This window comes from Nycticebus coucang, chromosome 4 (genome assembly GCF_027406575.1).
Source record: "Nycticebus coucang isolate mNycCou1 chromosome 4, mNycCou1.pri, whole genome shotgun sequence".
NCBI classification, from domain to species: Eukaryota; Metazoa; Chordata; class Mammalia; order Primates; family Lorisidae; genus Nycticebus; species Nycticebus coucang.
Genome location: NC_069783.1, coordinates 22,335,700 through 22,362,409, shown reverse-complemented (window position 1 = coordinate 22,362,409; position 26,710 = coordinate 22,335,700). Strand labels below are relative to the sequence as shown.

The 26,710-nt window shown below is 45.8% G+C and overlaps 1 protein-coding gene across 1 annotated transcript; it reads left to right on the top strand.

Moving 5' to 3' along the window:
- The first annotated feature begins 902 nt into the window (after positions 1-902).
- On the top strand, positions 903-21,203 carry WDCP (WD repeat and coiled coil containing). Its single transcript, XM_053589136.1, has 4 exons — positions 903-966; positions 9,590-11,447; positions 14,175-14,292; positions 16,705-21,203. The coding sequence occupies exons 2-4, from the start codon at positions 9,609-9,611 to the stop codon at positions 16,833-16,835; spliced, it is 2,088 nt and encodes a 695-aa protein (XP_053445111.1). The 5' UTR covers positions 903-966; positions 9,590-9,608; the 3' UTR covers positions 16,836-21,203.
- The last annotated feature ends 5,507 nt before the right edge of the window (positions 21,204-26,710 follow it).

Here is a 26,710-nt window from a genome sequence, read left to right as displayed (position 1 = left end):
TCAGTGAATAAATAAATGCTATGCCATACCGCCTCTACCCAAAATAAATCCAAGAATCCAAAAAGGTATGTTTGGAGGAGATAACATTTGCTTGAAGTATGAAAGGGACTTTTTAAAAAGTGAAAAATCGTTTCTCTTTTTTTCCACTTATTCTTACCTGAATTGTTTCAAATATTGATGTGAAGGTATGATTCTGAAAAGTGGTGCTAGAAGATGGGCAGAGGGAGAAAATGGTGCCCAGGTGCCATAGGGGTATTCTTCCTCCATCTTCCCACGCACCCCCTCGTCCAGATGGTTAGGTCAGACGTGAGCGTCCCCGAAGGAGGACTGGCTGTGTTCAGGAAAGGTGATGGTCAACTGTACTGTGAGGGTCAGGATCAGAAATTCCCATGGGGCCCTCCAAGGCCCAGAGTCTTCCAAGAATGTAGTTGTCTAAAGAAGTCTAGAGATGCCCTAGAACATGGGGTATGGTCATGGCCAGGCACGTTTGGGGTAGGTATAGGATTTGTGAGTGGGACAGGCCCAGGAAGCAACTTTAGGTGAATGCACAATATTTTGTGTGCAGATAAGAACATTATTCTGGGGATATTTTATCAGATTTTAAAAGGGGTCTCAACTTCTTCCTTGCCACCCCACACAATCCTTGCCCAAACCATGCTGACCCCTGGAGCTCCTGAATCGCTGAGAACTGGAGAAACACTAAAAGCGCTTAAGGGAGAAATCGCGGCTGGCAAGTGGTGGACTTTCACCAGGACTACAACTCCCAGCGATCCCTGCGGCAAAACCCGGGCTTGTTGGCCAGTGGGAAAGACCCTTCTAACATGACAGAATCAACAGCCAATAGGCAGAGGAAATAGACAAGCTTGTCGGGCCACCGCTCACCTATCAGGGAACAGAAGGTAGGTGCTTCCGGTAGCTGCCTTCAGCTTCTTCCCTGTAGTCTGGTGCTGGGCAGCGAGACCAAAGGTATTTTGTCTCCAGTCTTGGCGGGCCTGGCGGGTGTAGAGAGTCTGGAGGTGGGCGGAGAGGGAGGTAAACCAGCTGGGAGGGCAGGGGAGTGGTGAGGAGGAGATACAGACGATCTGTGAGGATTCCGAGAATGAGCGGGCCGGGTGTGCGGGGCTGGAGGATGAGGACTGAGCCAGCGTTTTAACGAGTGAATGTTTCCTGCGACTTACGAATGACACTTCGAGGAATATATCCTAAGGAAGTCATCCTTAGGATGCAATAAAATGATTTAAGTATAAAGATCTTTATCACAGCGTTAATTATACCAGGAGAGCGTTGATTACAACTAGGTGTCTCAGCGGAGAGTAGTAGTTAAGTCAACTGTGTGACTTTCCTGAGTGATTATGAAGTGGCTTCTGGCGTTTATAAAACTTAAATAACGGTGCGGCGCCCTCAGCTCGGTGGGTAGGGCGCCGGCCACATGCACGGAGGCTGCCGGGTTCCTGCTAAACAATGACAACTGCAACCAAAAAATAGCCGGGTGTTGTGGCAGGCGCCTGTAGTCCCAGCTACTCGGGAGGCTGAGACAAGAGAATCGCTTAGCCCAAGTGTTTGAGGTTGCTGTGAGCAGTGACGCTACAGCACTCTACCGAGGGCAACAGAGTGAGACTGTCTCAAAAAACAAACAAACAAAAAAATCTTAACATAGGAAAATGTTGATGCGCAAATTTGGACCAAAACTGTGCGTAGAAAGGAGTCTAGACTCTAGACTCAACCTTCCTAATGCCGCAATGTATTTTCATTGTTAAAAAGGTGTCTCGACCCACATGTTAACAACCGCTTGTCTAGAGGGATGTAGTCATAGTTTTCCTTAGATCTGTCTCTAAAGAAGTAATTATAATAATTTCCTGTGATTTTTTTTTTTTTTTTGAGACATTGTCTCACTTTGTCACCCTGGTGGGACTATAGGCGCCCACCACAACGTCCGGCTATTTTTAGAGATGGGGGTCTCACTCTTGCTCTGGCTGGTCTTGAACTCCTGAACTCAGGCAATCCACTTGCCTCGGCCTCTCAGAGTGCTAGGATTACAGATGTGAGCCATCGCCACCGGCCGGGCTAATTTTTTCTATTTTTAAGAGAGGGGTCACGCTCTTTCTCAGGCTGGCCTCCCAACTCCTGAACTCCAGGGATCCTCCCGGCTTGGCCTCTCAGAGTGTGAGGATAACCTGTGTGAGCTGCTGCACCCAGCCTCTTTTTTTAGTTTTTTACCTTTCTTGCACGTGAGTCCCCTCCACCCCAATAAGTGTAAATAACTTGAAATTATTTTTTTTCTTTTTTTGAGACAGAGTCTCACTATGTTGCCTTTGGCAGAGTGCCATGAGATCACAGCTCACAGGAACCTCAAACTCTTGGGCTTAAGTGATTCTTTTGTCTCAGCCTCCCAAGTAGCTAGGACTACAGGCACCTGCCACAATGCCCAGCTATTTTTTTTTATTGCAGTTGATTAGATGGGCAGGGTTCAAACCCACCACCCTGGTGTATGTGGCTGGCACCGTAACCACTGTGCCATGGTAACCACCATGGCACTCAAGCCAAGGCTTGAAATTATTTTATAGTTTCTTTCTTAAACTTACTGGACAGCAGGCACAGTGGCTCACATCTGTAACCTAGCGCTCTGAGAGGCCCAGGTGGGGATTGTGTGAGCTCAGGAGTTCGAGACCAGCCAGCAAGAACAAGATGCATCTCTACTAAAAACAGAAAAATTAGCAGGGCATGGTAGCCTGTGCATGTAGTCCCAGCTACTTGAGAGGCTGAGGTAAGAGGACTGTTTGAGGCCAGGATTTTGAGGTTGCTGTGAGCTGTGACCCTACAGCACTCTAGCCTGGGACAATGTAGTGAGACTCTGTCTCAAAAAAAAAAGAAAATAAACTTACTGGAAATTCTCCAGTTCACCTAAGTGAACTGATTCTCATCATGATAATTTTAAAGGAGATTAAAAACATAAGAATTAAATGATCTGAGTTGTAGTTCCTTGTTCTGACCACCTTTCCCCTGAACTAATACAGTGGTATTTTCCCTTCCTAAAATAGCCAGGGTTCTTTTCTATTTTAGACAGAGTCTCACTTTGTTACCCTGGGTAGACCACCATGGCGTCATAGCAACCTCAAACACTTGGGCTCAAGCGATTCTCTTGTCTCTGCCTCCCAAGTAGCTGGGACTACAGGCATCCACCACAATGCCCAGCTATATTATTTGTTGCAATTGTTATTGTTGTTTTAGCTGTCCCAGGCAGGGTTCGAACCTACCAGCCTCAGTGTATGTGGCCGGTGCCCTACCACTGAGCTATGGGTGCTGCCCTCATCAGAGATTTTTTGAACAGAGGGGCAAAATGATCAGAGCTGGGGGTTTTTTGTTTTTGTTTTTGTTTTTTGAGACAGAGCCTCAAGCTGTCACCCTGGGTAGAGTGCTGTGGCGTTACAGCTCACAGCAACCTCCACCTCCTGGGTTCAAGTGATTCTTTTGCCTCAGCCTCCCAAGTAGCTGGGACTACAGGTGCCCGCCACAATGCCCAGCTATTTTTTGGTTGCAGGATCGTTGTTTGGCAGGCCTGGGCTGGATTTGAACCTACCAGTTCAGGTGTATGTGGCTGGCGCCTTAGCTGCTTGAGCCACAGGTGCTGAGCCAGAGCTGGGTTTATTTATTTATTTATTTATTTATATTTTTTTTTTTGCAGTTTTTGGCTGGGGCTGGGTTTGAACCCGCAACCTCCGGCATATGGGGCTGGCGCCCTACTCCTTTGAGCCATAGGTGCCGCCCGAGCTGGGGTTTTTTAAAAGATAATTCTGACTGGACGGGCATGGTGGCTCATGCCTGTAATCCCAGCACTCTGGGAGGCAGGGATGGGTGGGTTGCTTGAAGAGCTCATAAGCCTGAGATGGGTGGCACCTGTGGCTCAGTGGATAGGGTGCCGGCCCCATATACCAAGAATGGAGGGTTCGAGCCTAGCCTGGGCCTGCTAAACAACAATGACAACTGCAACCAAAAAATAGCTGAGCATTGTGGCGGGCTCCTGTAGTCCCAGCTATCTGGGAGGCTGAGGCAAGAGAATTGCTTAAGCTCAGGAGTTTGAGGTTGCTATGAGCTATGACACCATGGCACTCTACTGAGGGTGAAATAGTGAGACTCTGTCTCAAAAAAAAAAAAAAAATGATAGAGTGTTGCAGTGGATTCTTGCAGTCCCAGCTACTTGGGAGGCTGAGGCAGGAGGATCACTTCTGCCCTAGAGTTTGAGGCTGCTTTGAACTATGACACCATAGCACTCCACTGAGGGCGACAAAATGAAAAATGAAGCTCTATCTTTTTTTTTTTTTTTTGTAGAGACAGAGTCTCACTTTATCGCCCTTGGTAGAGTGCTGTTCTGTCACAGCTCACAGCAACCTCCAGCTCCTGGGCTTAGGCAATTCTCTTGCCTCAGCCTCCCAAGTAGCTGGGACAACAGGCGCCCGCCACAACGCCCGGCTATTTTTTGTTGCAGTATTTAGAGTTGCTTTTTAACTGATTTATAAAAGCTCTTTATAAATTTTGTTTTGTTTTCTTTTTTTTTTTTTGAGACAGAGTCTCACTTTGTGGCCCTCAGTAGAGTGCTGTGGCATCATAGCTCACAGCAACCTCCAGCGCTTGGGCTTAGGTGATTCTCTTGCCTCAGCCTCCTGAGTAGCTGGGACTACAGGCTCCCTCCACAACACCTGGCTATTTTTTTTTTTGTTGTTGTTGTTGCAGTTTAGCTGGGACCGGGTTCAATCCTGCCCCCTCTGTGTATGGGACCGGCTCCCTATAAATATATTTTTATATTTAAATCTTTTTTTTTTCTAGTATTCTAATGGTCTTTTTCCAAGTGGTCTACAAATAGACCACTTGAATACATGCTTATGGTAAAAAAAGTTTTTTCAAAACTATAGAAAAAATTTTTGAGACAGGATCTCACTCTATCACCAGAGTATAGTAGTGTCATTTTAGCTCACTGCAACATCAAACTCCTGGCTCAAGGGTCTCTTCTGCCTCAGCCTTCCAAGTACCTGGGAGTATAGGTACGCACCGCCTTGGCTGACCTTTTTTTGTTTTGATTTCAGGTTAATATGAGAGTACATACAAATAGTATATATAGTTTGCTTTTATAAGTTTAAAACCTCAGTTGTAGTTGTGTCTTAAGTGTGGCATATACTTGTGCAATGTACCTCTTGGGTGGGAACGTAACCAAATCCTTTCCCCTCTCCCTTCTACTTAAATTTAATTGAGTTTTTCTCTCATGTGAGCAGAGAGTTTCAACTTAGTACTGAGTACATGTGATGCTTTTTTTCCCCCTTTATAGGATGCCTCTCATAGCTGGCCTTTTGTAGTGACAAGGTTGCACTCTTGCTCAGTCTGGTCTTCTAGTCTCAAGGCATACTCCTGCCTCAGCCTCCCCAGAGTGCTAGAATTACAGGCAACATCTACCATACTGGCTTTTTTTTTTCTTAATTAGAGACAGGGCCTCACTCTGTCACCTAGGCTGGAGGGCAGCAGTGTGATCGTAAGCTCACTACAACTCAAATGGGACTCAAGCCATCCTCTTGCCTCATCCTCCTGAGTAACTGGGACTACAGGAATTTAATACCATGCTTGGCTACATTAAAAAAAAAATTGTAGAGGGCGGCGCCTGTGGCTCAGTCGGTAAGGCGCCGGCCCCATATACCAAGGGTGGCAGGTTCAAACCTGGCCCCGGCTGAACTGCAACAAAAAAATAGCCGGGTGTTGTGGCGGGCGCCTGTAGTCCCAGCTACTCGGGAGGCTGAGGCAAGAGAATCGCGTAAGCCCAGGAGTTGGAGGTTGCTGTGAGCTGTGTGACGCCACGGCACTCTACCCAGGGCCATAAAGTGAGACTCTGTTTCTACCAAAAAAAAAAAAAAAAATTGTAGAGATGAGGTCTTGTCATGTTGCACAGTCTGGAATTTTTTTAGAGATAGAGTTTCACTTTGTGGCCCTCTGTAGAGTACTGTGGCATCACAGCTCATAGCAACCTCCACCTCTTGGGCTTAGGTGATTCTCTTGCCTCAGCCTCCCAAGTAGCTGAGACTACAGGAGCCCACCACAATGCCTGGCTATTTTTTTTTTTTTTGGTAGAGAAAGAGTGTCACTTTATCACCCTTGGTAGAGTGCTATGGCATCACAGCTCATAGCAATTTCCAACTCCTGGGTTTAGGTGATTCTTTTGCCTCAGCCTCCCAAGACTACAGGCACCTGCCACAACGCCCAGCTATTTTTCTGTTGCAATTTGGTCGGGGCTCGGTTTGAACCCACCACCCTCAGTATATGGGGCCAGCACCCTACTCAGTGAGCCACAGGTGCTGCCCAACACCCGGCTATTTTTTTGTTGCAGTTTGGCCAGGGCTGAGTTCGAACCTGCTACCCTTGGTATATGGGGCTGGCGCCCTACTCACTGAGCCACAGGTGTCGCCTTTTATTTTGAGACAAAGTCTCACTCTATTACCCTGGGGTTGAATGCCATAGCCTCACAGCTCAAAGCAACCTCAAACTCTTGGGCTCCAGCCGTTCTCTTATCTCAGCCTCCCAAGTAGCTGGGACTACTGTCACCTGCCACAGTGTCTGGCTAGTTGTTTTATTTATCTATTTATTTATTTATTTATTATTATTGTAGAGACAGAGTCTCACTGTACCACCCTCGGGTAGAGTGCCGTGACGTCACATGGCTCACAGCAACCTCTAACTCTTGGGCTTACGCGATTCTCTTGCCTCAGCCTCCCGAGTAGCTGGGACTACAGGTGCCCGCCACAACGCCCGGCTGTTTTCTTTGTTGCAGTTTGGCTGGGGCTGGGTTTGAACCCACCACCCTTGGCATATGGGGCCGGCGCCCTACTCACTGAGCCACAGGCACCGCCCTAGTTGTTTTATTTTTTAGTAGAGATGGGGTCTCCCTTTGCTTAGTCTGGTCTCGAATTCCTGAACTCAAGCAATCTACCTGCCTCAGCCTCCCAGAGTGCTAGGATTACAGGCATGAGCCACCACACCTGGCCCCAGCCTGTAATTATTATTATTTTTTTGAGACAGAGTCTCACTTTGTTTCCCTCAGTAGAGTGCTAGGGCATCATAGCTCAAAGCAACTTCAAACTTCTGGGCTCAAGCAATCCTCTTGCCTCAGTCTTCCAAGTAGCTGGGATTATAGGTGCCCGGGACGATACCCAGCTAGCTTTTTTTTTTTTTTTTTTGGTAGAGATGGGGTCTGGTTCTTGCTCAGACTGGTCTGGAACGACTGACCTCAAGCAATATACCTGCCTCCACCTCCCAGTGCTAGGATTACAGGGAAGAGCCATTACACCCGGCTGTTCTGAAAATTATTGAGTGTAATTTGAATATAACAAAAGTAGATATAGTAATTTTTGAGTGTCATTTCAGTAGATATGTAAAAGCCACTTTGGAAGGAGTTGAGGAAATAAGTGCTAATAAAGTCAAGAAGCGGGAATATCAGTTGATATTCGTTGATTTGGCAGTGAAAGAATGAATAGAAATTAGACGATGGAGGCAACTATTGTCAAAACCTTACTGGAAAATTTCCTAACTTAAAAGTTATAAATACCATCAGCGCCAACATAGCCTCACTCTAGATTCAACAATTATTATTGGCCAGGTTCAGTGGCTCACACCTGTAATCCTAGCACTCTGGGAGGCCGAGCTGGGTGGATCACCTGAGCTCATGAGTTTGAGACCAATCTGACCCAGGGTGAAAGATCTCTGTCTCTACTAAGAATAGGGAAAAGGAAAAACTAGCTGGGTGTTGTGGTGGGTGCCTGTAGTCCTAGCTACTCAGAGACTGAGGCAAGAGGATCGCTTAAGCCCAAGAGTTTGAGGTTGCTGCTAGCTGTGAGGTCACAGCTCTCTACCCAGGGGCACAAAGTGAGACTCTAGATCAAAAACAAACAAACCAATTATTATCAACATTTTGCTACACTTGCTTTATCTCTCTGTCTATCTATATAAAAATTGGTTTAGGAGGCTCGGCACCCGTAGCATAGTGGTTATGATGCCAGCCACATACACCGAGGCTGACGGGTTTGAACCTGGCCCAGAGCAGCCAAACAACAATGACAACTGCAACCAAAAAACAGCCAGCATTGTGGCAGGCATCTGTAGTCCCAGCTACTTGAGAGTCTGAGGCAAGAGAATCGCTTAAGCCCAAGAGTTAGAGGTTGCTGTGAGCTGTGATGCTAGAGCACTCTACCAAGGACAACATGAGGCTCTGTCTCAAAAAAAAAAAAATTTTTTTTTTGTTTTGGGAAGGTAAACCATTTGAAAGCAAATTGTAGGCATCATGACTCTTTACCCTAAATACTTAAACATGCAAGGCCAGGCATTGTGGCTCATGCCTGTAATCCTAGCATTCTGGGAGGCCAACACAGGTGGATCACTTGAGCTCAGGAGCTCCAGACCAGCCTGAGCAAAAGCAAGACCCCATCTCTAAAAATAGTTGGGCATTGTAGCAGGTGCCTGTAGTCCCAGCTGTTCGGGACGCTGAGCCTTAGGGATCACTTGAGTCCAGGAGTTTGAGGTGTCTGTGAGCTATGATGCCATGATACTCTACTAAGGGTGGCAAAATGAGACTCTGTCTTAAAAATAAATAAATACATCAACATGCATCTTTTTGCAGTTGTCATTATTGGTCAGCTGGCCCGGGCAGGTTCTAACCCTCCACCTTCAGTGTATGTGACTGGTGCTGTAACCACTGTGCTACAGGCGCCAAGCCCACTTAAGAAAATTAATATTAATATCTTCTGGGCAGCGCCCGTGGCTCAGTGAGTAGGGCGCCAGCCCCATATACCGAGGGTGGTGGGTTCAAACCCAGCCCCGGCCAAAATGCAACAAAAAAATAGGCATTGTAGTGGGCACCTATAATCCCAGCTACTCAGGAGGCTGAGGCAAGAGAATCGCCTAAGCCCAGGAGTTGGAGGTTGCTGTGAGCTGTGACGCCACGGCACTCTACCAAGGGCAATAAAGTGAGACTCTGTCTCTAAAGAAAAAAAGAAAATATCTTCTAATATCCATACTATATTCATTTCTGTGTTCTAAAAATATATTTTTTTGGTAGAAGATCTCTCCTCAATTCAAGATCCAATTAAAATTTATACATTGCATCTGCTTGTTATAGTTCAGGACTCTCTCTTTTTTTTTTGTTGTAGAGACAGAGTCTCACTGTACCGCCCTTGGTAGAGTGCCGTGGCGTCACACGGCTCACAGCAACCTCTAACTCCTGGGCTTACGCGATTCTCTTGCCTCAACCTCCCGAGCAGCTGGGACTACAGGCGCCCACCACAACGCCCGGCCATTTTTTTGTTGCAGTTTGGCTGGGGCTGGGTTTGAACCCACCACCCTCGGCATATGGGGCTGGCGCCCTACTCACTGAGCCACAGGCACCGCCCAAGGACTCTCTTAATCTACAACATTCTTCCTATCCTTTTATCCCTTTGTAATATTGATCTGTGAAGAATCTAAGCTAGTTGTATTATTATAAAATGCCCTATGTTCTGGATTTGTCTGGTTATTTTTTCAAATTTTGGTTTTAATTTTAAAATTTTGGTTTTAATCATTTCAGATAACCTTTATCAGAAAGGATGGAGTTGGGAAAAGGAAATCTGCTCAGGACTGGACTGAATGCCTTATATCAAGCAATACATCCAATCCATGGCCTTGCCTGGACCGATGGGAATCAGGTTGTCCTAACTGATTTACAGTTGCACGATGGAGAGGCCAAGTTTGGGGACTCCATAGTCATTGAACAATTTGAATATGTCTGTGGGCTGTCCTGGGCACCAGCTGATACAGTTGACAAACACTCTCTGCTTGCTGTCCAGCACAAGAAGTGTGTCACTGTGTGGGTACTGGGTCCCAGGACTATGGAGACGAGCAAATGGCTGATGACTCAGGCCTGTGAGACTCAAGAATCTCTTCCTGTCCTTCCCCAGGGTTGTTTGTGGCACCCAAAAAATGCCATCCTAACTGTGTTGACTGCACAAGATGTTTCTGTTTTCCCTAATGTTCACTGTGATGGTACTCGGGTAAAAGTGGACTTCAACACCCAGGGTCGCATTCACTGTGCATGCTGGACCCAGGATGGCCAGAGGCTGGTGGTGGCAGTAGGTAGCAGCCTGCATTCTTATATTTGGGACAATGCTCAGAAGGCTCTTCACAAGTGTTCTTTCTGCCCAGTATTTGATGTGGACAGCTGTGTCTGCTCCATCAGCGCAACTGTAGACTCACAGGTTGCCATAGCCACTGAGCTTCCACTAGATAAGATCTGTGGCCTAAATGCATCTGAAACCTTTGATGTTCCACCTGATGGCAAAGACACTTCTCTGTATACTTTGCCAGTTATTGGTAAAGTGCCCTCTGTGAATACAGGGACAATCAATTCTGAAACAAATTCTGAAATATCACTTTCTCCTTCCTTTTCTTCTTCCTGTTTAGATCCTCTGGACCTAACTCATATACAATTCAATCAACAAAGGTCTGAAGGTAGTTCTCTGATTTCTCTAAGAAAAAAGGACTATTTGACAGGAACTGGCCACGATTCTTCACATTTAGTCCTTGTAACCTTTAAGGAAGGTGTTACCATGAGCAAAAAAGTCACCATTCCGGGGATTTTGGTTCCTGATCTAATAGCATGTAATCTAAAAGCACAGGTAGTGGCCGTGGCTTCTAACACTTGTAACATAATTTTGATCTATTCTGTCATTCTGTGCTCTGCACCAAGCTTCCAGCAAATTCACTTAGAGAATACTGAAAGACCAAAAGGCCTGTGTTTCTTGACAGACAAATTATTGTTGATTTTGGTGGGGAAACAAAAATGCGCTGATTCGGCATTTCTTTCTTCTTCAGTGTTTGATCAGTATGTCATTCGCTTGATTGTTAAAGAAGTAATGTTGGAAACAGAATCTTCCATAACATCACATGAGAGCCAGAGTGCCTACTCTACTTCCAGCGCCCTGTTAAGCAAAGCAAATAGAGCAAAGTTAATTGAAAGTCTTTCCCCAGGTTTTGGTTACCCAAACAGAGGGCTCTTATTAACAGCTAACACCAGTAGTCAGAGCGGAAGGCATGGAAGAAGGCTTATTAAAGAAATCCAGAGTCCTCCGTCCAGTATCTGTGATGGCTCCATAGACCTAGAAACACTAGGCGCTCAGCCTAGGAACCAACCAGCAACACTGCCCCGGCACAGCAGCACTCCAGACCACACCAGCACCCCAGAGCCTACTAATTTGTCTCAATGGAATAACTTGCAAAGGGAAAAGGAAACTTCCCGTTTAACTAAGGAAGTGGAAAATTTATCTAGGAACCTCATTGAAATGCAGCAATGTCTTTCTGAACTCACAGACTTTCTACATAATGGGAAGAAACCCTCTTCTGTGTATCCACCCTTTCAGGATCCTCCTTACGTTCACATCATTTACCAGGTAACTTCTTGGAGGAGCTATTACTATACATGAAAGCTCCTGCAGTCAGTGGGTACTACGAGACACATGTATTGAGGAGGAAGATGGTGTTCTAATCGAACTTCACTAAACTGGGCATGTTATGTTACAGGCAAGCTGGCATACCTTTGCAGGTTAGTTAGTTATTAAGCCTGCCAACCAGATGGGCACACATACTAGTTGATGCCATGATTTTATCACATGTACAGTGTGAAAAAGATGAATGGTTACCGTCATTCTGGCAATTTATATTTAGGAAAGAATTTTTTCTTTTCGAGACAGAGTCTTACAGTGTCACTGTCAGTAGAGCGCTGTGGCATCATAACTCACAGCAACTTCAAACTCTTGGGCTTAAGCAATTCTCTTGCCTCAGCCTCCCAAGTATCTGGGACTACAGATGCCTGCCACAACGTCCTGCTATTTTTTTTTGTTGCAGTTGTTTAGCTGGCCTATGTTGGGTTCGAACCCACCACCTTCCGTGAATGTGGCTGGTGTTGTAACCACTGTGCTATGGGCACCGAACCAGGAAAGAAATATTTTAATCATGTTATTTCATTGTGAAAACATTTTCCTTATATAAGAGAGATAGTCTTTCAGTTATGAAAATGTTATGTTTTTAAAATGGGTTTTTTTTAACTCTTTTTTTTTTTAAGATAGGGTCAATCCTGCTCTGTTACCCAGACTGGTGTATGATGGTACAATCCTGCTTTAGCCTCCCAAGTAGCCGGGCCTACAGGGATGTGTCACACACATGGGTAATTTTTTAATTTTTTTGCTTTTTGTAGAGAAGGGGTCTTGCTGTTTTTCCTTAGCTGGTCTTGAACTCCTGGCCTCAAGTGATTCTCCTGCCCCAGCCTCTCAAAATACTGAGATCACAGGCATGAACCACTGCACCCAGCCTGAAGTGTTTTGATGCATCTCTTTATGTATGGATAAGCAAACATAGAATATTTTATAAATGGAATCATACATGTTTTTTATCATGGACACTTTCCTTCTACATCAAATGTAGCCCAGCCTCTGTGGTGGCTCAGTCCTGTAATCCTAGCACTCTGGAAGGCTGAGGCAGGTGGATCATCTGAGCTCAGGAGTTGGAGACCAGCCTGAGCAAAGTGAGACCCCGTCTCTACTAAAAGTAGAAAAACTAGCTGGGTGTTGTAGTGGGCGCCTGTAGTCCAAGCTACTCGGGAACCTTAGACAAGAGGATTGCTCAAGCCCAAGAGTCTGAGGTTGCTATGAACTATATGGCCACGGCACTCAACCCCAGGGCAACTGAGACTGTCTCAAAAAAAAAAAAAAAAATGTGGACCTGCCTCATTCTCCCCAGAACCCACACTTAACCAGTAGCTTAATTGGATCCTTCCATATTTTTCTCTACATTTATATAATACAACAGAGATCTTTGCATACATTGATATAGGTATGCAGGGGGTGGTTTGTTTTTACATAAGTCCAATCCGCATCTACAGTCCCAGCTATTTGAGAGGCTAAGGCAGGAAGATTAACAAGCCTCGGCAACATAATGAAACCCCATCTCTTCAAAAAAAAAAATTGGGGTTGGCCACATGCCTGTAGCTCAGTGAGTAGGACGCTGGCCACACACACCGAAGAGCTGACCCAGGCCTACTAAAAAACAACAATGACAACTGCCAACCAAAAAATAGCCGGGCCTTGTGGCAGGTGCCTGTAGTCCCAGCTACTTGGGAGGCTGAGGCAAGAGAATCGCTTAAACCCAAGAGTTTGAGGTTGCTGTGAGCTGTGACACCATGGCATTCTACCAAGGGCGACATAGTGAGACTCTGTTTAAAAAAAAAAGAAATTGCAGTCATATGAGAAACTCTTTACTTAATGCTGACAGTTTGCTGTTTATTCAGCATTCCCTTATTGATTCACATTTACTTTGTTTTCAATTTGAGGCCACTCCAAATAGTGTAGCAATGGTATTCTTTTTTTTTCTTATTGCAAATTGTTTCTTGTCCAGAAAAGAGACACCCATAGAGAGAAAAACAGTACCCCTTTCCAAACTTCATTCTACCCCATTCCCTTTTTCATACTGTCCCATGGAACACTGGTAGGGTGGGCACTGAATTTGGACTCCCTGAAAAGACGCCCAGCAGCGCACGTGTTAACTCGGAGGTCTCAGGTCACTGTGACAGTTTTCTATTAATAGGGGATTAAGCTCCCACACACATTAGCGGTAATGCCCTGACGGCCTGCACAAAGTTAACTCCTGCCAGGCCAGCTTTTTTTTTTTTAATTAGGTAATTTTTTTTTTTTTTTTTTTTGAGACAGTCTCACTTTGTTGCCCTCAGTAGAGTACGGTGGAATCAGAGCTCACGGCAACTTCTAACTCTTGGGCTCAAACAATCCTCTTGCCTCAGACTCCCAAGTAGCTGGGACTATAGGTGCCCTCCACAATGCCTGGCTATTTTTTTGTTTTAGCAGGCCCAGGCTGGGTTCGAACCCACCAGCCCTGGCAGCCCTGGTGCATGTGGCTGGTGCCCTACCCTCTGAGCTATGGGCACCACCAAGGATGTAGGTTGAGGCAGGCGAGTCACTTAAGTCCAAGAGTTTGAGGTTGCTGCAAGCTGTGACTCTGTGGCACTCTACCGAGGGCGATATAGTGAGACTGTGTCTCAAAAAAAAAAAAAACAAAAAAAATTCATTGCTTCTGCAACCAGTTTAATGACTTTTGTTTTTTATTTGTAGAAACCTCATTATGTAGGTCTTATTACTGAAAAAAGAGCGGTGCTTCTCTGCAATGGCAAACTAAGACTCAGTACAGTTCAGCAGACTTTTGGCCTGTCTCTCATTGAAATGCTACACGGTAGGTTAAATTCATAAATTGACCCTATGTAATATTCCCCAGCCCCTTCTATTTTAACTTCCTCTGGTGACGAAAGTGAGGGATATCAACCATTCAGTGATTTAGTAGATATCTAACAAGTATTATTAATTGCCTACTGTATGCCCAAGACTATTAAAGCTGTCAAAAAATGAAATATGGGTTCTAAGGGAATTTACAGCCTAGCTGGAAAAATTCAATGTACACATGAAAAAAATAGAAAATAGTTACAAAGCAACATATATAACAATTGAAAGGAAATAACATGAAAAACTCATTTTCACACTGAAAGGTAAAGATTATAGCAACATTGCAGAATATCTCTCAAAGAGTTGTCATTCTGGCTGGACACAGTGGCTCATGCTTCAGCTTCCCAGAGTCTAGCATTATAGGCATGAGCCACCATGCCCAGTCAACACATGTATTTTTGATATGGCTTCATAACTGTCATTTTTACTTTTTTGGAAATTCTTTTTTTTTCAGAGACAGGGTCTCACTGTGTTGCCCAAGCTAGACTTGAACTCCTGGGCTCAAGTAGTCCTCCCCTTTCAGCCTCCTGAGTAGCTGGGATTACAGGGGTGTGCCACCATACCTGGCTCATTAATTGTCATTTTAAGTGGGTGGGGTTATATTCCATTCTGAGGTGTACTTTTACTTTACCATATTTTCTTTGATATTTACATTGTTTCTAATTTTTCACCATTATAAATAACACTAAAGAAAGGTCTCTGCATATTTGATATTATTTTTGGGAGAGTCAGTTTTTAGAAGTGAAATCACAGGGTCCAAAGGTGATACATATTAGATTTGAAAGAATCAGAGAAGGTCTAAGCATGTGTTATGGTGGTTGCCCATAGGTTACCATGGAACAAACCATTCAGGATTATCTGGACCACACTAGTAGTCTAGCTCTAGTCAGTTCAGTCTCCCTGGTGTCTAGAGGATGGTATGGATCTAAAGAATATAGAATGTTCTCCATAGAGTAGCTATTCCCAACTTCACATAGTTTCTGGAGAAACTGGTGAACAGCATATAGATAAGGCAGGGACCCTCCACACACACCCCTAAAGTGCACAGATGTACTCACAAGCTTGGATGCCTCGCACTAAGTGACAAATGCCTACCTTGGCATTATATGCCTTAGTGCCTAAGTGACTGACTTTGAGTGGGTATAAGTCATCAGCATCCCCTTCCTGCCATATGACTTGACCCTAAATAATACTTAGTCCTTTTATCTATCCATTCTCTATAAAATCTTATGAGGATCAGGTTTAATATCAACTACTTTATTCCTCTACTCAAAAAAAAACCAAAAAACAAAAAATATTTTGGCCTGTCACAGTGGCCCACACTGGTCATCCCAGCACTTTTGGAAGGCTGAGGAGGGAAGATTACTTGAGGACAGGAGTTTGAGACCAGTCTGGGCAACATAAATCCCATCTCTACAAAACATTTTAAAAATTAGTTAGCAGCCGGTGCAGTGGCTCATGCCTGTAATCCTAGCACTCTGGGAGGCCAAGGTTGGTGGATTGCTTGAGCTCAGGAGTTGGAGACAAGCCTGAGCAAGAGTAAGAACCCATCTCTAAAAAATAATAGCCTGGCACTGTGGCAGGCGCCTATAGACCCAGCTACTTGGGAGCCTTAGGCAAGAGAATTGCTCGAGCCCAAGAGTTTGAGCTTGTTGTGAACTATGATGCCATTGCACCCTACCAAGAGTGACCAAGTAAGATTCTGTCTAAATTAATTAATTAATTAATGAAAAAGATAAAAATTAGCTAGGGATGGTAAAATGTGTCTGTAGTCTTAGCTACTCAGGAGGCTGAGGTGGAAGAATCACTTGAACCCAAGAGTTGGAGGTTGCAGTGAGCCCTTATTGCACCACTTTACTCCAGTCTGGGCAATAGAGCGAGACCCTGTCTCCAAAAATAAAACCAAATAAACAAAAAAACAAACATATTGGGTGGCGCCTGTGGCTCATTTGGTAAGGCGCCGGCCCCATATACTGAGGGTGGCGGTTTCGAACCCGGCCCCGGCCAAACTGCAACCAAGGAATAGCCGGGCATTGTGGCAGGCACCTGTAGTCCCAGCTGCTCCGGGAGGCTGAGGCGAGAGAATCGCTTTAGCCCAGGAGTTGGAGGTTGCTGTGAGCTGTGTGAGGCCACGGCACTCTACTGAGGGCCATAAAGTGAGACTCTGTCTCTACAAAAAAAAAAAAACAGGGTGCCACCTGTAGCTCAAGGAGTAGGGCGCCGGTCCCATATGCCGGAGGTGGCAGGTTCAAACCCAGCCCCGGCCAAAAACCACAAGAAAAAACAACGTATTTGTAGTCATATTTTTCCTTATAGAATAAGATAAGCTATCCTAAATTGCCTATGTATTCATTTTACTTTGCAGACTCCCACTGGATCCTTCTCTGTGCTGACAGAGATGGCTTTATCCCATTAACTTTCATGGCCACACAGGAAGTAATCATAAGAGATGGCTGCCTGTCCAGGTCAGAGGTCTTCAGAGACTGTTTGTCTTAGCCAGGATTCTGTTCCTTCTCTTAAACTCTTTTTTTTTTTTTTTTTTCTTTTGGCCTGGGCTGGGTTTGAACCCGCCACCTCCGGCATATGGGACCGGCGCCCTACTCCTTGAGCCACAGGCACCGCCCTCTTCTCTTAAACTCTTTAGAGACATTACTGCCCATAATCTAGATATCTCTGGCTGTTCTAACCATTTAGCCAGTATTGCCTAGTATCATTTGCTGTGCGGCTCTTCAGAGGAGACCATGACAAACAAGGTCTGTTTTCCACTGTGGACTCTCAAGGGTGGGATTGGCACTGCACGGGGGTGGAGCACTTGCTAGGGTTTGCTCTGCCGCTCCCCCACTTTTCCCCTGGGCTGAGGCATGCTCCTCTGCAGCAGAGCTCATCTTCTTTAGATGGCTCAGAAAAGTGCTTGTTTATGTATTCATGACTGTGTGGTTTTGTCTAAGGGCAGAATTCCCAGAACAAAACAATATTATGGTGCCATATGGGTTGTTTTATGGTTTCTCTGAGGTTTTGCGTCCCTTGCTCAAAGCTGTGTTGAAGGTGTCTTAGGAGGACTTAAAAGATACCTCAGCATTGTTATAGGTCCTTTTTGGATAAGAAGTGCTGCTGGAGAGCGTGTGCTCCATGCTCCCGAGAAGCCTTTTAACCTCAAAACTGGCAGGAACGGGCAGAGCTCAAAGGAAGACAAAACCCACTGGCTTCTGCTCCCACAGCAACCTGCCACAGGAAGTAGCTCTGATGTTGTCTGACCTCCCAGGATTTACACTTGACCTTCCAGCCTCCTTAAAAATTCTGACTGAGAGGCTCAGCCCCTGTAGCTCAGTGCCTAGGGCGCTGGCCACACACACCAGGGCTGGTGGGTTAAACCCTGCCCAAGCCTGCTAAACAATGACAACTACAACAGGAACAACAAAAAATAGCAGGGTGTTGTGGCAGATGCTACTTGGGAGGCTGAGGCAGGAGAATCACTTGAGCTCAAGAGTTTGAGGTTGCTGTGAGCTGTGATGCCACAGCACTGTACTGAGGGCGACAAAGTTAGACTCTGTCTCAAAAAAAACAAACAAAAAAGAAAATTCTGGCTGAGAAAGGTCTAGATACTCTTAAAAACTAGGTGGGTGAATTTCGAATGACATTTCAAGTAAATTAACCCATCTGGGCTCTACTTGAGGTTGTGCTGATGCTTCTAGTATGCTTTTTTTTTTTTTCCTGTTTTAGGATCATAACAATTTCCTATTTTTTTCACAGTAGTCAGCTTCATTGGTTAACTTGTCACTTCAATTTTGATATTTTTTCCCCTCTATTTTCAAGTCTTAAGAGACCAATATGCAATCTGTGAAAGTATTTCAGAAAGTTAGAAATTTCACTGAATCTGAGGTAGTTCTAAAAAGTACCAGTTTATTATGGATGTGGCTTAAAGTACCAGTTCAGTATCGTGGCAAGAGCCCTCATTATCTTCAGATGGACACCCCAGTTCTGCCACACTGCCTTTGGACAAGATCACAGATTTCAATTACTGCAGCATAACAAATTGATCAGTGTGTAGCTAGACAGCACATCTGCAGATAAATTATGTCAGCCATAGAAGCTCCATAAACACATATGTTCCTCTCTCCTTCTCCTCCCTTTAAAATCAACTAGAAAAAAAAATATTTTGGGTTCGGCAGTGCCTGTAGCTCAAGCGGCTAAGGCACCAGCCACATACCAGAGCTGGTGGGTTTGAATCTAGCCCGGGTCTGCCAAACAACAATGAAAACTACAACCAAAAAATAGCCAGGCGTTGTGGCAGGTGCCTGTAGTCCCAGCTACTTGGCAGGCTGAGGCAAGAGAATTGCTTAAGCCCAGGAGTTTGAGGTTGCTGTGAGCTGTGACACCATAGCACTCTACCCTGGGCAACAGCTTGAGGCTCTGTCTCAAAAACAAACAAACAAAAAAAATTATATATATATATATTCTGTATCCTTGGGGACTTCTGTCTGTCTGTTACAGTTTATGGAGATGGAGCTGGGCTAGGACAAAGTGAAGGCCTATTTTGTGGTTCAAATGCATTAGACAGCTGCTGGTAATGGAAGTGGAGGCCAGTTCTGTCATCAGTGGCTAGAGAGTGGGAGATGAGGACAGTCTGAGGCCTGGCTCCATTTGTGAAAGAAGTGTCTAGGGTATGGTGAAATCACAACCATCTTGAAGCTTTATTAGGGGATTAGGGGACCCTTGAGTAAGATCCATGTGGGGTGCCTGAAACGGGAATGCTGTAATCTCCATTTCTCAGGTCAAAATCCTGTGATGGGGTCTTAAATGAGACATTATGGCTACTGTGGCTATTTTGAATATTTCAATGGTATTTTATTGGTGATTATTGCTGGTATAGAGAAATATTCTTGCTTTTATATATATGTATGTTGTCTTTGTATTTCTTCTGGTAGACAGTCCAGAATTATAAATGGTTTCTTTACAACAAATCTGGTTCCATGTCAACCCTCACACAAGAGATGTTTCCTTGGGCTCTATTTTTATTGTAGTCATTGGGACAATAGAAAATAATCCAGTATTTGCTGGCTTTGGAGACAGAGAAGAACTAAATTCTAAATTATTGTGTAATGTTATATTGAAAATATTTTGCATAAAGATATTATTTGCAAATCTCATTTTGTACCCAAGTTTTTCTAAATTTTGAATGAATATTATGTGATTCATACAGTTTCCAGCCCCTCTTCCATCCAGAGAGTTAGAGGGGTGGAAATGAGAGTTTCAACCCTCTGATCACATGGCTGGTTCCTCTGGCAACTGTCCCCATCTTCCAAGAATCACTCCATTAGCATAACCTTAGATCTTCCTGAAAAGGGTTTATTATGTATAGCAAAAGATGTTCTCTTCACCCCTATCACTCAGGAAGTTACAAAGGTTTTAGAAACTCTGCTAGGAAGCAGGGGACCAAATATGTATTTCTTTCTTTTTTTTTTTTGAGACAGAGTCTCACTATGCCGCCCTTGGTAGAGTGCTGTGGCATCACAGCTTACAGCAACCTCTAACCCTTGGGCTTACGCGATTCTCTTGGTTCAGCCTCCCAGTAGCTGGGACTACAGGCGCCTGTCACAACACCCAGCTATTTTTTTGTTACAGTTGTTGTTGTTTAGCAGGCTTGGGCTGGGTTCGAACCTTCCTGCCTGGATATATGTGGCTGGCATCCTAATTGCTGAGCTACTGGCGCCGAGCCTTCTTTTCTTTTCTTTCGTTTTTTTGCTTTTCTTTTTTTGACAGAGTCTCACTTTGTTGTCAGGACTAGTGCCATGGTGTTAGCCTAGCTCACAGCAACCTCAAACTCCTCCTGGGTTAAAGCAATTCCTTCTGCCTCAGCCTCCCAAGTAGGTGCGACTACAGCACCAGCCACAATGTCCCGCTAATTTTTCTATTTTTTTAGTTGAGCTCAAGGGATCCTCCTGCTCTACCCCCGGCAAAAGAGTGGGACTCTGTCTCAAAAAGCAAACAAACATAGCTGGGCATTGTGGCAGGCGCCTGTAGTCCCAGCTACTCGGGAGGCTGAGGCAAGAGAATCGCTTAAGCCCAGGAGTTGGAGGTTGCTGTGAGCTGTATGATGCCATGGCACTCTACTGAGGGCCATAAAGTGAAATGCTTTCTCTACAAAAAAAAAAAGCAAACAAATAAAAAACTACCCCTAGCTTCCAAACAGGTGATGTTCTCTGTAGATAATGATGCATGATTCCATCATAAAGACGCAAACTCAGGCGACAGTGATTATTATCAAGCAAATGAGAGACAGTGGCTGATTATTCTTTTTTTTTTTTTTTTTTTTGAGACAGAGTCTCACTTTGTTGCTCTTGTTAGAGAGCTGTGGCATCACAGCTCACAGCAACCTCAAACTCTTGGGCTTAAGCGATTCTCTTGCCTCAGCCTTCCAAGTAGCTGGGACTACAGGTGCCGCCACAACACCCGGCTATTTTTTTGTTGTTGTTGTAGTTGTCGTTGTTGTTTAGCAGGTCCTGGCTGGGTTTGAACCTATCAGCCCTGGTGTATATGGATGGCGCCCTAGCCACTGAGCTACAGGCACCAAGCCATGATTATTCTCATTATTTTAGTTAAGCCTGCTCCTTCCCAAAGTTCTGGGGGCCCTTTCTCTAGTTCTTGCCTTCCACCCCTCTACCAATTTATGAGGGTGGTTTCACTACAACAGTTTGCCATGTGGTATGAGCCAAGCCCACCCACATCTGGTCTTAGAACTTTCTGTCCGGTTTCAAATAACTTCCTCCACCTGATACACACACTACAACCCTCGTTTTTCCTGGCTCAGCCCATGCTCACTGGATATGGGGATGGGGCAGTGGAGGAATGAGGAGAAAGAAAGTAAGATGATGCAATCAGTGTAACTGGCTTATTGTACCCTCAATGAATCCCCAACAATAAAAAAAAAAAGAAAGTAAGATGACACCACGTTGTTTATTTGGGGTGATTAGATAGATGCTGATGTAATTTCTGAAAAATGTAGGAAGCTGGCCAGGCATGGTGGCTCTCACCTGTAATCTCAGCACTTTGGGAAGCTGAAGCAGGAGTATCGCTTGAGGCCAGGAGTTGAAGACCAGCCTGGGCAACATAGTGAGACCCCATCTCTACAGAAACTTCAAAAAATTAGCTGGGGTTTACATGGCTGGAGCTGGAACATATTCTTCTTAGTAAAGTATCTCAAGAATGGAATAAAAAGTATCCAATGTACTCAGCCCTACTATGAAACTAATTTATGGCTTTCACATGAAAGCTATAACCCAGTTATAACCTAAGAATATAGGGAAGGGAGAGAGGGAGGTGAGGGAGGAGGAGGATGGGCGGAGGGAGGGTGATTGGTGGGATTACACCTGCGGTGCGTCTTACAAGGGTACATGTGAAACTTAGTAAATGTAGAATATAAATGTCTTAACACAATAACTAAGAAAATGCCAGGAAGGCTATGTTAACCAGTGTGATGAAAATGTGTCATATGGTCTATAAAACCAGTATATGATGCCCCATGATCGCATTAATGTACACAGCTATGATTTAATAAAAAAAAAAAAAAATTTAGCTGGGTGTGGTAACACATGGCTATAGACCCATCTGTCCTTGAGAGGCTGAAACGGGAGGATCATTTGAGTGAAAGTGTTGGAGGTTGCAGTGAGCTGTGATGACACCACTTCACTCTAGCCTGGGCAAGGACAAGACCCTGTCACCACCACCACCAACAACAAAAAAGAAATGCAGGAAGCCAAACAAGTATGGAGAGAAGGTGATGAGTCCCGTTTTGGATGCATGATGTTTTAACTGCCTGAAGAATAATCAGATAGGCAGTTGGATCTGGGGATCCGAAGCTCAGCTCGGAGCTCTGAGTTAGAAATAGGGTCTCCAGTGGTGTGTCGGTGGTGGTAGCACATGAACTCACGCTGTGCTGGGAAGCCCAACAGTACTAAGGAGCATCAAAGGAGAAAGAAACAAAGGAAGAGACAGAAAGTGAGTGGTCAAGGTGGTGGAGGAGAACCGGGCTGGTGGTGGTGTGCAAGCCAAGGGAAGATAGAATTGTTCAAATAGAGTGGTCAGCATTACTTGACCAGTCATTGAGGGTTTCTTTGGTCTGGAACTTGGTCAGGTATCATCTCGCTTAATCCTTATAGCCATCCTGAGGTGTACGTAATAGAGTGCATGTGTTCAAAAATAGAAACAGAGGCTCAGATTTGTTGGGTAAGTCACCCAATTACACGTAAAAGATGGAGGTAACACGCAATCCCTGTCTCTTTCTCTCCACACTGGGGTTCCTCCTGTCATGCCGTGCCATCTCCTCCTCAGGGGACCCCCAGGTCAGGTTTAGCGGGTTAAAGACAAATGTCAGGGTTGGGGAACAATAGTAAAAAATAAAGGAGATTACTTGGAGAGGAAAAAGCTAAAGGGAGAAGTGAAGGCTGTTTCTGTTTGTTTTAGGATGAGGGTGATGGGACGTTGGCTCTCTCATTCTCTAAGCATTCATTTATCCTGAACACTTACTTCTGGGCACTGAGGATTAAGCAATAAATAAGTCAGAGTCCCGGCCCTTGTGAAGTTTACATTTTAATGGGGGTGTAAAGCAGTAAACAAGATAACCATTGCCAAATACATCATCGTACATGGAGGCAGGTACTAACCTCAGTACTACTGAGGTTAGCCCTGGGTCGAGGGCCAAGATGGGTGGACAGGGAACAGGAAAGTTTTCTGAAGAGGGGACATGGGACTGAGAGGGTCTTGAGTAAGGGAATGGCTTGATCTCCTGGATTTAAGTGGAGATAAAGAAGGCAGGGGCAAGAGGCGATATCTGCTCTTTGCCAGGGACAGACCCAGGACTTCACGTTGGTGGCAAGGAGCAATCCCTCCGCCTTTGATGTTAGAAGAAGAGTGTGGCAGTGTGGGAGGCTCAGAGGGTGAGTGACCTGGGGGTGGGCGTAGGATCAAAGGGAATTACAGAGGGGTCACATAATGCTGTCAGGGAGGGATGGCAGCACTGGCTTTGGAGAAACAGGCCTAGTGAAACCAAATCCTGAGGGATGGCCTTTATGTCAGCAACTTTTTTGTTTTTTATTTTATTTTATTTATTTATTTATGTTTAAGACAGAGTCTTGCTACATCACCTTCAGTAGAGTGCCATAGCATCACAGCTCACAGCAACCTCCAACTTTTGGGCTTAAGCGATTCTCTTGCCTCAGCCTCCTGAGTAGCTGGGACTATAGGCGCCCGCCACAATGCCCAACTATTTTTTGGTTGCAGTTGTCATTGTTGTTCAGCAGGCACGGGCTGGGCTCAAACTCGCCACCTTTGGTGTATGTGGCTGGCGCCCTACTCACGGAGCCAATATTTTATTTTATTTTATTTATTTATTTTTTTGTTGCAGTTGTTTAGCTGGCCCAGGCCAGGTTTGAACCAGCCACCCTCTGTGTATGTGGCTGGCGCCATAACCACTGTGCTACAGGCACCAAGCCTGTTTTTAATTTTTTTTTAGGCAGAGTGTCACTTTCTTGCCCTGGGTAGAGTGCTATGGTATCATAGCTCACAGCAACCTCAACCTCTTAGGCTCAAGTGATCCTCTTGCCTCAGCCTCCCTAGTAGCTGGGATTACAGGCACTTGCTGCAAGGCTGGGCTAATTTTTCTATTTTTAGTGGAGATGGGGTCTTGCTCTTGCTCATGCTTAGGCTGGTCTTGAACTCCTGAGCTCAAGCAACCCACCTGCCTCAGCCTCCCGGAACGCTATGATTATAGGCATGAGCCACTGCACCTGTTTGCCAACCAATTTTTTTTTTTTTTTTTTGAGACAGAGCCTCAAGCTATCACCCTAGGTAGAGTGCTGTGGCATCACAGCTCACAGCAACCTCAAGCTCCTGGGCTCAAGCGATTCTCCTGCCTCCACCTCCCAAGTAGCTGGGACTATGGGCACCTGACACAATGCCCGGCTATTTTTTGGTTGTAGCCATCATTGTTGTTTGGCAGGTCCGGGCTGGATTTGAACCTGCCAGCGCAGGTGTATGTGGCTGGTGCCTTAGCTGCTTGAACCTCAGGTGCCGAGCCTTGCCAACCAATTTTTAAAAACACTGCCAGTCTCCACAGGCTTCAGAGTCAGGCTGACTTTGGGCTGAAGATCCACTTCCAGCACTAGCTGACCTTGGGCAAGTGGCTTAATCTCTCTCAGCTGAGACTACAGATAGTAATAGCCGCATCCCAGGGCTGCTGTGAGGAAGAAGGGGAATGACAACTTGGTGAGGTGTCCACCCAGCTCACGAGCAAACACTATCTCTGAGACATGGGCCTCCCCGGCTGCCCGGTGCTATGTAGCTCTGCTTCCTGCAACTGCTTTCCCAGGAAGTTCAGAAAACAGGAAGTTTGGTGTAAGCTTCTGATCCTGACTGCATTGCCTCCCTTTCCAAAGTATTACATGATTTTTTGTTTGTTTGTTTGTTTTGTTTTTTTAGACAGAGTCCCACTGTGTCACCCTGGGTAGAGTGCCATGGCGTCACAGCTCACAGCAACCTTAAACTCCTGGGCTCAAGCGATTCTCTTGCCTCAGCCTCCCAAGCATCTGGAACTACAGGTGCCCACCACAATGCCCAGCTATTTTTTTGTGGCAGTTGTCATTGTTGTTTAGCTGGCCTGGGTTGGGCTCGAACCCCCTAGCCTCGGTCATGTGGCTGGCGCTGCAACTACTGTGCTACAGGCGCCGAGCCGCGTGACACGATTTGATAACACCAGAAACTACCTTGCCTCTGTCTCACCAGCTACTGTTTCCATCGGTCAGTGTGTGCCTGAGTGTGTGTGTGTCTTTGTGTGCACACAGTGGGGTGGGCAGAGCTTCCTGTTAGCCCTTTCCTGAGTCAGATGGGCAATGCAGAGAAGCTGAGCCTAGCTCTTTCTCTGGTGCCCTGTGACCTCAAGGACCAGATACTTATGTCAGCATCACAAGGGCCAGAGTGTTGAGGCATGAGACAGACCAGGTCAGGCCCAGCACCCTCACTGGTGAGGTCAGGTTCCTTCTCCTGCTGCAGCGTTTGTAGGGGAATCCAAAGGCTTCAAGCTCTGTGGAACACATCCTGTCTGGACGCCTGAGCTCTGGGCCTTAGGGGTCTCTCCCCCAAGGAGCAGCTAAAGATCTAAAGAGGTATGGACAGGGACCTAGCCCTAGGCTGTGGGCTCAGGAGAGCTGATCCCATGGAGGGGGCTAGGGAGAAATGTGGGGCAGGTCTGCATACTCAGGCCACCTGTAGGTGTCAGACTTTTCTAGGCAGGAGTTTCTGGGGCATCAGGACCCTCACAGGTGCCCCGACCCCTCCCCAGATCCCACCCCCATGAACCCCCGTAGCCTACTGCCTTTGGCCACTCTGGAGCCTGCTTCCCATATATGTCTTGGTCTAAGGAAATGCAAGTAAGGGATATATGGCTGGAGGGACATGGCCAGGTCCAATGACATCAGGCTCCCTCCTCTTTCCCTCTGCAGGGGAGTTGGAATGAGAGGTCTGTCCACGGTCACGTTGTACAAACAAACTTAGTAGATATTTCTTCCCTAAAAAATTCAGCCTCTTGGCCAGGCACAGTGACTCACACCTGTAATCCTAGCACTCTGGAGGCTGAGGTGGGAGGATCACTGTAGGACAGGCATTCAAGACCAGCCTGAGCAAGAGCCAGACCCAGTCTCTACTAAAAATAGAAAAACCTGCCAGGCATTGTGGTGGGCACCTGTAATCCCAGGTACTCAAGAGGATGAGGCAGGAGGATCACTTGAGCCCAAGAATTTGAGGTTGCTCTGAGCTTGGCTGATGCCACAGCACTCTAGCCAGCACAACAGACAGACTGTCTCAAACAAATAAAAAATTCAGCCTCTAGAAAACTGTATTCCTGTGCTTTTATAAGATAAAATCTCAGAAAAGTATTTCCACACAACTGATTTTTGTTTGGAAAAGTGATTGACCTTTGGTGGCATGATAATCTGACAGGAGCAGAGTGGCATCACATGCGTGAATGGGCCGGCTCTGCTGGGTCTCCCCTCCCCCTGCTGCCCCGCTCCCCCGGGGTGTACAGGCCTCATGGAGCCTGCCTGTGTCTTTCTAACTGTTTGTCGCCGGCGTGTCCATGTGTCCTCACTCTGCCCATTCATGTGGTGTTTCTCAGCCTCTCTTTGTGTCTTCAGCAGATGTACCCTGGTGCCTCAAGACAAACGAGGGGTCTGTGTGTCTGTCCTTCTGTCAGGGGGCTTTGCCATCTACACAGGTTGTTGAGTCAACAAGCCAGGCTGGGGAGGCACCTGTCTTTTCCAGAAAGAGGTGCTACTGGGCTAGTCAGGGGCACGGGCCTATCCGAGATGGCCTGGGGTTATCAG

Excerpts from the sequence above, each read along its gene's own strand:
- WDCP (XM_053589136.1), top strand. The coding sequence starts at position 9,609 with ATGGAGTTGGGAAAAGGAAATCTGCTCAGGACTGGACTGAATGCCTTA. Across the intron at positions 11,448-14,174 it reads ACGTTCACATCATTTACCAG|AAACCTCATTATGTAGGTCT; the intron begins GTAACTTCTTGG and ends TTTTATTTGTAG. Across the intron at positions 14,293-16,704 it reads TCTCATTGAAATGCTACACG|ACTCCCACTGGATCCTTCTC; the intron begins GTAGGTTAAATT and ends TTTACTTTGCAG.